Source organism: Apostichopus japonicus, chromosome 16 (assembly GCF_037975245.1).
Source record: "Apostichopus japonicus isolate 1M-3 chromosome 16, ASM3797524v1, whole genome shotgun sequence".
NCBI classification, from domain to species: Eukaryota; Metazoa; Echinodermata; class Holothuroidea; order Aspidochirotida; family Stichopodidae; genus Apostichopus; species Apostichopus japonicus.
In genome coordinates this window covers 8,679,236-8,690,000 of record NC_092576.1, presented here as the reverse complement: position 1 = coordinate 8,690,000, position 10,765 = coordinate 8,679,236, and the positions used below count along the sequence as shown (strand labels likewise).

General features: G+C 37.3%; 3 protein-coding genes across 8 annotated transcripts in view; 2 read left to right on the top strand and 1 right to left on the bottom strand.

Annotated features, from left to right (window-relative positions):
- Window positions 1–10,765, top strand: part of LOC139982345 (MAM and LDL-receptor class A domain-containing protein 1-like) — a 191,689-nt gene that overhangs the window by 161,254 nt on the left and 19,670 nt on the right. The window lies entirely within an intron of this gene.
- The window catches only part of LOC139982346 (uncharacterized), a 43,063-nt gene that overhangs the window by 14,490 nt on the left and 17,808 nt on the right, over window positions 1–10,765 (bottom strand). The window lies entirely within an intron of this gene.
- On the top strand, window positions 3,922–10,703 carry LOC139982352 (uncharacterized). The gene is made up of 6 exons (XM_071995092.1): window positions 3,922–4,652; window positions 5,042–5,182; window positions 5,893–6,063; window positions 7,180–7,395; window positions 10,075–10,122; window positions 10,629–10,703. The coding sequence occupies exons 1-4, from the start codon at window positions 4,382–4,384 to the stop codon at window positions 7,326–7,328; spliced, it is 732 nt and encodes a 243-aa protein (XP_071851193.1). The 5' UTR covers window positions 3,922–4,381; the 3' UTR covers window positions 7,329–7,395; window positions 10,075–10,122; window positions 10,629–10,703.

Genomic DNA, 10,765 nt, shown 5'->3' with positions numbered 1-10,765 from the left:
TGCAGATTTCGCAACCTGCTGACGGTCATCAATTAAGTAATCTTTAGCATCAAGTCCATAGTTCAAGTTAGCTTTGACGTATTTACCGAGTCTGAGGGTCTGGTGGGTCTCGGGTCTGGTGGATAGTGGGTTAGCCCTCTTGTAGTCGACCTAACCGTATGCGGATCTTTGCTATACAACAATTACAAAGGACCGTATATGCCACTACTGATAGGCTAGGCCTAACTGTGTATTTTAATGGAGTTATATCACCATTTTACTACGACAGTGTTCTGATTAACATCAAACTACTCTTTCACCATCATATATACGTATAAACCGAAATATTATGCAACGGTGCATATTCAAGATTATATGATATTTTTCTCTGGCGTCACAGGGTTAGTAAATCTATTGTGTGCAGGATCGGTAGACTGAACAACCATACCATATTCAAGTCTAGTTTTTCTTTTCATTGCAAGAAGGTATTAATACCTTTGGTAATAGTTTTCATTCAGAGAGTCTATACCTTCATAAGTGACGTATTTGATCCATTGAACAAAAAGTTTTATTATTTCTTTAAATCATATGCCTAAACACACAATCACAATAAATTTAAAAAAAAAACGAAAAGAAAAAGAAAACGCCCTGTGCGTTTTTCCATTTGAAGTCTCTTTGGCGCGGCAAGCAACCAGTTACAATGTTTTAACCTTACACGTTAATACAAACCAATTGCAACTTTGTAGTTTGTGCGGGCCAAAATGCGTGTTGTGAATTACAGTCCTTCAGCACAGTTGCCACTGATCAGAGCAAAAATAAGGGGTGTTGTAAATGCTTACTCATGGTGCAACAAATCTTAATTTGACTAAGACTCTATAAAATGTGTCAATAAACGTATGTGATATCGAATAGCCTACCACATGCCACAGGACAAAGACTGTGAACAATAACAGCCATCGCCGACATTACATCAGTCATCGAAAGATTAAACAAACCAAGGGATAAATTCCTTGACAGGGGCGCAGTTCTTACACACCACCTACACCAATTTACCAAGAATCAGCTAAAACAAACACCGTTCGTCCTTTATGCAAGTCCATTCACCGGCCTGGATTTTGAAATTTGGGATCCCCAAATCTCCGAAGACATTTAATTCCATCTCAGAAATCAGCAAACAGTTTCCAGCTTCACCACCTTCAAATCGTATCCTCTGTGACGTCCGTCCGTACCATCCGAAGAACCAACCATCCTTTTCATGTACTTTTCCTCCTTGTCAACTTCCTGTCATGTTTCACTCAGACCCGGCCCACAAAGTTAATATTTTCCATAATCTCAAAATTTCAGTTCTCTCAAAGCTTGGAGTCTATTTTTTTACCGGCCAGGGGCTTTCGCCCCTGGCTTGCTGAAGCACCTTACGGTGGAAACAGCGTAATACTAGACAAAAGTAGTAAAGTAGTAGTATGTGATACCTTCACAATGTCTTATACAGTCCTATAGTTTCAAAGAAGAAGATGAAGAAACAAGAGGAGCAACACTGCAGAAGCTGAGCTAAGCTTCTATTTGAGAAATTTGTTTTTAGATTGACCATATTTCTGAGCAGTTTTTTCATTTATTTGTGCGAATAATATAAGACATAGGCGGGACAACGCTGCCATTTCCTTTCCGCTCAGACATGGTTTGATACAATGTTAGAACATTGTATTCCTTCAAAGTGGAAACACTATCACGAACTTAGTTTATGCAACTTTTCGTTGTACTTATTACTAGGGATAAACTATGCTCCATTGCAAAGAACCAATAGTTGATTCACTTAATCAAAATAAAACTGTTAGCAAACTGCTCATCTACTATAGAGTCTGTGTGAGAGAATGTGTAAAAGTGAGTTGGCCTGACGCTTCGATCCTAGCAGCATCTTCTTCAGAGGCTGAATGACAAGTAATAGAATCTACAAGGGACAAAATACAAGCATAGAATACAGACAGGTTAATGAGCATGGTGAACACAATGGAGATCGATGTAAGAGCATTAGTTGACAAAGGGTGGAGAGAAGAAGGAAACCAAAAGGGGAAAGATGAGATAAATAGTAGAGGGACAAAGAGAGGATAAAGGGATGAGTGTATAGAATAAACTGCAGAAGAACAAAGGCAGGAAAGTGTGGAGAGAAATGGTGGAAGAGCGCTAGGAGAAGAGGGAGGACAGAAGTGAAACAAGGGAGATGGAGGTGGGGGCGGAGGAAGCACAAGAAAGGTTAGTCATGTCCTTCCTGAATGTTGACCCCATGAGGTTGAACGGTGCGAAGGCGTTGCATCCACTAGTCTCTCTCTCTCTGAGATACTAGTGGATGAGTCGTACTAGGTCAGGACGCCTACTTAAGGATCCAATCCGCTGCAGGGACATGTCATTATTGTTATCATGATCGTCATCGTCATAGTCGTTGTCATCTTCGTCGTCATCATCGTCGTCGTCATCATCGTCGTCATCGTCGTCGACATCGTCACCGTCGTTGTCGGCATCGTCTCCATGATTATCATGATCGTAATCGTCATCGTCATGATACATGATCGTCATCGTCATCATAATTATTATGATCGTCATCGTCATGGTTATCATGATCGTCGTCGTCGTCGTAGTCGTTGTCATCTTCGTCGTCATCTTCGTCGTCGTCATCGACATCGTCACCGTCGTTGTCGGCATCGTCATCATGGTTATCATGATCGTCATCGTCATGGTTATCATGATCATCATCGTCATCATAAATATTATGATCGTCATCGTCATGGTTATCATGATCGTCGTCGTTGTCGCCATTATTATTATTATTATTAACTGTCCATCTAATTCTGTACTTTTCTGTTATGATTTTCATGCAGATGTATTCTTGAAACCTGATACATTTGAAATGTACACTAATGTTGCTAACGTTTTCTGTATCTAACAAATCATCAAAACGCACCTTACTTGGAGTAATATTAGTTTTCTCTTTGAGTGATGGAAATATTTTCAGCTGAAGTGAAGAAATTGGCAGAAAATGTGGCAGTTTTGCCATAAAATATAGACTGACATTGGAATGCTTGCAGAAAGTTGGACTGTCAGATGGCAGCAAACTTTCACCACGTGTTATATCTGTTTTTTCAAAGTTAAATTTTTGATAAGACATTCTTTGGAGTAATGTATTCTATAGGTAGCACACATTTCAGATACCTTTCTGCAGGAATTATTTGCATCCCTTGTCTTTTGGAGAGGTTTTAGAAATTGACGTCGGGTCCAGCGCTGTGGCCCCTAACTTTCTAATTCATCAGAACCACAAGTAGCTCTCTTTACAACCGAGGTTGTTAAATATAATTAGTTATTGAACATTATGAAGGGTTTTCGTAAAGTCGCTTTTATTTTATTGATTTTTGCTTTGAATTTTCTGCTGATCAGAACCACTGGTAGTTCCTACTAGGGTTGGACGATATTTTGATAATTTATATTGACTTAAGGTTTTTTTGTGACACAGAAGATTTAAAAAAATAAAAAAATGTTAGCAAACTGCTTATCCACTAGAAAGCCTGTGTAAGAGAATGTGTAAAAGTAAGTTGACCTGACGTTTCGTTCCTAGCAGGATCTTCTTCAAAGGCTAAATGACAAGTAACAGTAGCAGAAGGGACGAAAACACGCACAGAATACAGTCGACAGGTTAATGAGCATGATGAACACAAAGAGATATATGTAAGAGGATTAGTAGACAAGGGATGGAGAGAAGAAGAAACCAACAGGGGAAGAGGAGAGGTAGGAGATAGACAGTGGAGGGACAAACAGAGGATTAAGGGAATGGGATAAGGAATAAACTGGAGAAGGACAAAGACAGAAAGGTGTGGAGAAAAATGGGTGGAAGAGAGCTTTGAGAAGAGGAGTGATGGGGGGGGGGCAAGGAAGAAGGAGGGTGGAAACAGACGAAAAGTTAGTCATGTCCTTCCTGAATGTTGAGCCCATGAGGTTGAATGGTGGGAAGGCGTTGCATCCACAACCTGTCTCTGCTGATTCGTACTTGGTCAGGACGGCTACCTAAGGATTCAATCCCCTGTAGGGATATGTCGTTAATGTTATGGTTGGGAAGGTGCAAGTGTTCTTCAACTGGGGTTTCAGTCTTCATGGTGTTGACTGTGGATCTGTGACAATAGAATCGCTTCTTGAAGGTGATTTTGGTTTCGCCAACATACTGGATGCCGCAAACTCTACAAGAGATCAGATAAATGACATTAGTGGTTGTGCAAGTGATGTGACCCTTAGTCTTGTGTTTGAGTTGCATGCTGTGGCTGGTGATGGAATTGGATTCAACAATGTGGTAGAGTTTGCAGCTGTGGATGATAAAGATAACAATGTGTGATCCTTTTATTAATTTCTAGCTTATTCTCTTTCTATGGCAGACATTCTTGACACAAGAGGTGTATATACCGTGACCATTTATCCAGAATCATCATCATCTAACGACCTCGCTGAAGATGTATCTATCGGGGTTCGTTGGTCTTCCGGCTGTAGGAAGATCTATTGGTGCAAGGGAAGGAAAAGAACGGCGAACTTTGGACCTCGCTTGATTCTCAAGTCTACAGAAGATGCTGGACTTTATACTATCCGACAACCAAGAAGGGCTAGAAGAGGCTGGTTTGTCCACATTCTCGTGATCGGTGCAAGTAAGTTAGACACTGAAATGGATATCAATCTTCCCTTAGATTATAAACCTGTTTAGATACACGGTGTATCTTTTTACGATAAAGATGTTTTCAGTCATTTTACCAAGTAATCAGTTCCATCTTCACCTCCTCCCCCCCCCCACCCCTCCAAAAAAATAAAACCGAACCCCACAATAATTAGTGTCCATTTCAGTGAACAGAACGTCCTATTTGAAAAAAAAATGGTGATAATGTCTCTCTTCTTTCAAAACAGTTCATGAAACTTGAAAATGAACTTGCTTTCTTATTCAAAGTTAATGGTACGCTAGAAATGTGTGACTGAAGACAACTTTCATGTCAATGTTAGGGTTTTCTCCATGTAATTGCCTTTCATTGTTATCTACATACAGCATGTCCAAAAGGTGATATTTATAACCCTGTTAACGCAGCGTGTGAGGGTGGATATGTATGCTTGAATGGAGAGGTGTTCAAGAACGTCGAGGACGCCTGTATTTGCCCTCCTTTCCTGGACGGTACCACGTGCCAATGTGGTGAGTTGATATTAATAATTGCCAATAAAATGACTAGTAAAATGCTAGAGATGATATGATGAATGTATGAAAAATATATGGTGAATACATGATGACTATATGATGAATGTATGAAAAATATTTGATGAATATATGATTAATATATGAAGAATATATGATGACTATATGATGAATACAAGATGACTATATGATGAATACATGAACCTTGTTAATACGACTGTTCATTACATTTAGTGCTGAACTTAAAACAGCGATCGTCATGCTTACAAGCAACATGGACATATTCCATATTTGTAATTATTGTGAAAACCATAAATATTTACATATGACTGCTAAATAATTATATTACCCCGGTATCTTACGTGTCTTTCATTCATATAAATAACACCATTGCTTTCTTACTGTTAGCATTCTTAATGTGGGGTGGGAAATATTTGCACAAACTATCGGAATAGAATACCCACACGTTTAATTAGTTGACATTATTAGATTGTGTTACATTAACACTAGCAATTTCTCCTTAATGCCATCATTTAACATCCTGTTCTCTTTCCCTTGACGTGGCCTGACCTTTTTGAGCTGTGAATTCCTACTAAGAAATAAAACATTAATGTAAATTATACAAAAAGTTGTTAAAATTAATAATTCTTTTGTCGATAAAAACACCTATACTGACATAATTTTTTTTTTATTACTATTCGTTCTTTAAGCTAAGGATAATGGTGGTACTGACCTAATTCTAGCGGATATGTTGGACAAACCTTTGCTTTGCAAAGATCTACCAGGTGGTGACCCAAAGTGTAAGGGCCATTTGGTGTGCTATGGAGACAACTATGGCTGTAAATGTGCACCGGAATGGTGGGGCAACGCGTGTGATAGAGGTATGTATTTTGCGTCAGAAATGTCAACTCCTTACTAGACAACATGATCTTGTCAATAACTTTCCTTGATTTCAATCCTTTTCTGACACGATTTATGAAGCAAAAGTTACACCAAATCACAAAGTTTGCTTATATATTGCTTGTTATATTACATTAGATGAAATAAGATTAGATAAAATGTGATTAATTTATATTGAATCATATTGTATTAAAAATGGATTTTATTGAATTGGACAAGAATGTATTGTACTGTACTGTACTGTACTGTACTCTACTCTACTCTACTGTACTGTACTGTACTGTACTGTATTGTATGGTATTGTACTGTACTGTACTGTACTCTACTGTACTGTACTGTACTGTACTCTACTGTACTGTACTGTATTGTATGGTATTGTACTGTACTGTACTGTATTGTACTGTATTGTACTGTACTGTAATGCACTGTACTGTACTGTATTGTGCTGTACTGTGCTGTACTGTATTGTATTGTACTGTACTGGATTTGATTGGATTTCTTGGATTGGATTGGATTACATTATAGTGGATTGCATTTATTTGGAATGGTTTGGACTAGATTCGATTGGATTGAATTTTATTATACTAAATTGGATTGGGTTAGGCCAATATTGTATTGTATTGAAAGGGAATGAATTGGACTATATTCGATTGGACTAGATGGAAAGGTTTGGACTAGATTTGGAATCGATTAAAGTGCATTGCATTGTATTACTTTGGATTGGATTGGATTTTATTGGATTGTATTGTATTGAATTTTAGATCATTGTACTAGATTGAATTGGAATGGATTGGGTTAGAATGGGTTGGACTAGAATGGATTAGATGGGATTGTACTGGATCGATTACATGCGATTGGAATAGATGATTGTGGATTGTATTGGAGTGTAACGGATTGAATTGGATTAGAATGGATTGGATTACGTTTTATTGGATTTTATTTGATTGTATTGTATTGCATTGTATTGGAATGGAATGGGTTGGACTGTGGAATTTATTTGATTTCATTAGGTAAGATTAGATTATTCGTATCGCCTAGATTGTCAATGATTACTAAATAATAATTAGTTACACTTCCAAAACATGTCATTTTTTCAGCCTGTCCGAAAGGAAAATGGGGAGCTAACTGTGAGCAAAATTGCCCACTGATGAAACTGGTTGCAATCGGTTTCGTGGCACTACTCAAGGCAGGCCTTACTGTGATCCACCAATATGGGGGTGAAAACCATATACCTGTTTCATTTTAAAGCGTATACAGACATGATTTTTTTTGTGGTAGAATAGTGACGACTCTCTCTCTTCATCGATTAGGTGGTGGGTTTGTTTTGTCTTTTCCTTTCTTATTTAGATTCTCATTTCTTTTTAATTGTTAATTTAAGACTAACACAGGTAGAAAGAAATTGAATTCTAGTTCATTACGTCTTTTTTGTTTCTATTGTAAGTGTAGGTGTAATTTCGTTGTTTCGCTATTACTTTCATTTTGTGTTACTAGTAGTTTTGAGTTTGAATACATTGTTGTGTGACCGTTCTTTTTTGGATATTTACAAAGTAGTTTTATCTTGCCCACAGCGTATTTTTGTTACCTCGTTATAGGTTAAATTGCAGATGGTCCCAAACAGATCTAACTTAACTGTGTGTAAAGCCTTCATTTTGACTAAAGCATTCTGCAAAGAATATTCTTTTTGAACAAGTCTACTAGAAGATAAAACCGCACAATCAAATCGAATCGAGTCAAAATTGAATGTTCCTTTGTTCAATTCAAACTCAGATACTAATTAGAAAAGCACTGTGATAAGGATCTTTGAACCCGTCGTCTCACTCAATCACTCAGACAATGTAAGCCTCAGATATGAAATATACCGCTTGAAATATCCAAGTATGCATGGTAACCGTGACGTCACACTATTGTAGACTGTAACAATTAATAGGGAGGTAATTAATCAGAGTACAAAAGCTAACGGGGGAAAAAACGGTATTTTTTTATTTTGTCATAAATAAATGCAGCAGTTGTTTAATAGCTTGTTGCCAATGACACTGAAATTACGATCCATTTTAACAACAGATTTCTGGTCTCGTTTTAATGCTGCAGTGGTATTGATTGAGAAGGAAGTTTATCATAATTACGTTATTATGATGATACTCTATCGAAAGCCCCGGGTGGTTTACATTTGAGCTGGCACTACACCTATTCGAATTGGATTATTATGTGTTTATACTTATTATGTTAATTCTGCTTTAAATTGTCTTACTCCATGTCTGATCAATTTGGATTTTTCTCTCGACTTTTGTTCCAACACAAATTTGTATGTTTTCATGAAGGTTTTATAAAATCGACATATAGCTAAGGTAGGAAAATATTAACTAAACCACATTCACGAAAGTTGTTCTATCCAAATCAAATACATGTTTCTCGTACTGAGATCTGAATAAAAAAGGGCGGCCATTTTTCTTCTTTTCATGCGCTAATATTAGTTTGGAATATGTGGCAACCTTTACAAAATAATTTTTAAGGATAGCTTAGATTTCTTGTAATCCGAAAAGAGACTTGGGAATCAGGAAAAAGGAGGCCCTTGCGCGGATGAGAAACATGTTTTGTTTTTAACCGGTCCTGCTTCAAAGTTGTTGGGTGGAAGTTTTTTTGTTTTCTTTTCATTCTGTTGGAACCAACGGTAAATTTTATAAAAAATTTACACAAGAAACGCTAAGTAATACTTTATTATTTCTTCAGTTGCCAACTATTCAAAGTAAACTTATACACCGTGGAACATAACCTCTACAACTGAAAAAATTGGGAACAGAAACACTGAATAGAAACCCATTTAACGAAAAACAGTTATAAGTTCTATGCCAGCAAACACTTTTCCTGCGTCCTCTTCGCTGCTAGGTGAATATCACGTCTTAAACTACGATTTAAGAAACGGTTGTTTCAAACATCTCACAAATTCTTTCAGCGACTTTAATCCTATTCATTGAGCACAATAGCATTTCCTGCGTATAAACTCGTACAGGGATTATGCGAGGTGTCTACGCGGGGTCTACGCGGCGTCTACGCGGCAATTTGTTTGTCAACGAATGTATACGCGATTGTACGTGTTTATACGTCATTATACGATTCTGTGCGCGTACACATGTCCAGTTATACGTGAGCGGTACTGTAATTCTAGCCATACTGAATGCTCCTCTGCTCAAATTAATGATTAAATACACAGTGTACTATGCCAGTTGTGAAACCAAACTTGTCTTCACACACAGGAAAGTAGTGCTAGCCATTAGAGCACTTATGTTTACAATCATACAGGTGGCTGGTCAATAAATTAGTAGCACTCAAGGATGACTCCTAATGGCGGTACTTGGGGTAGTTTATGCATTCAAGTAACAAATTGTTAATGCATGAGTGAATCGGAGGAAGACTGTTTTTGTATAGGCAGGTTTGATGGTCATGTCATCACCCTGTCCAAACAGTTAAGAGAAATCTTGCTCTTTCAGGTTTTCATAATCATGATAATTTTCACTTCGATGTTTCTTTTTCTTTCTTCGTGATAGCGTCTAAATCGTTTTTGAGTATTTTGTATGGATTTTCCTAAGCAATGTTTTATGTTTGTCTATAGATCTCACATAATTTTAGCAAAATAATGAAACCTAAAATTGTATAACATGAATCTGTAAGATTAAATAAATATTAATTTAGCCGCTGATGAACTTAGCTTTATCTCTTCAGTTGTTACATAATGTGGTAGTTGCATTCTCTATAGGAGTGTGCATTTATTCACTTATTTTCTGAATTCCTCTTTGAGAGGGGGGAGGGGGTGGGTAGGGTAGGGTATGGTAGGTTTTTGTTGTTGTTGAATGAAAAGTTGAACAAACATTGCATTATTATGACTAGGATGACTACCATCTCCAAAGATGCTTGATCGATCCATTACATATAGAAAGTTGGTGTAATCTCAGTCAATTAGTGTCAATGAAGAACCTGTTTTCCTTTTCCTTTTGCAGGGAAAGTAACAACACCTGAAGCGACTATCGAACCGATAAATAATAATGGTAAGAACCATGAATAAATCAAAGAATTTATGGCCGAAACTACACATACCGTGTGCAATTAATGGACTCTTTTTTCTTTCTTTTTTTGTCTTTCAATATCTTGCAACAGGGTTGACCAATATTAGTTGTATCCTCGGTTTGTTTATTAGTTGCCCCTCAAAGTTACTCTACCACCTATACCCCCTCTCCCTCTGTTCCCCTTGCCGGGATTCAATACCCTTCCGCCACCTTTGGATATAAAAATCATAATGTAGGCTTTATTGGTAATGAATTTGCTCAGATTTAGTCAGCCTGGTTAGATTGTCAATAGTTTAAGTAAGTTTTTAAGTTGTCTGATTCAGTTTCCTGTGTATTCATCATATGTCAAAACTTGCTGAGTTATACCTCATTATGTTTGGATGTTACGATAGTGTCCTAATCGATCCCATTTAATCTATTGTTACTGACTCATTTCTCTTTGTTTTCTTCACTTTGTTGTCTTAAAGTTGTTCTTTCTTCTTTTACAGTGTTAATCATTGTGATTGCGTCGATACTAGTTATTGTTTTAATGCTGGTAGTTGTGATAGTCCTCTACTGCTGTTGCCAAAGAATAGGAAAGGGCAGGTTGGTGGTCACTTCTTTTGATTCATTTACATAATCATGG

What these genes read in the sequence shown, in the direction of transcription:
- LOC139982352 (XM_071995092.1), top strand. Translation starts at nt 4,382, where the DNA reads ATGGCAGACATTCTTGACACAAGAGGTGTATATACCGTGACCATTTAT. An exon ending in CATTCTCGTGATCGGTGCAA is followed by an intron (nt 4,653 to 5,041) that starts GTAAGTTAGACA and finishes ATCTACATACAG; the next exon opens with CATGTCCAAAAGGTGATATT. An exon ending in CGGTACCACGTGCCAATGTG is followed by an intron (nt 5,183 to 5,892) that starts GTGAGTTGATAT and finishes TCGTTCTTTAAG; the next exon opens with CTAAGGATAATGGTGGTACT.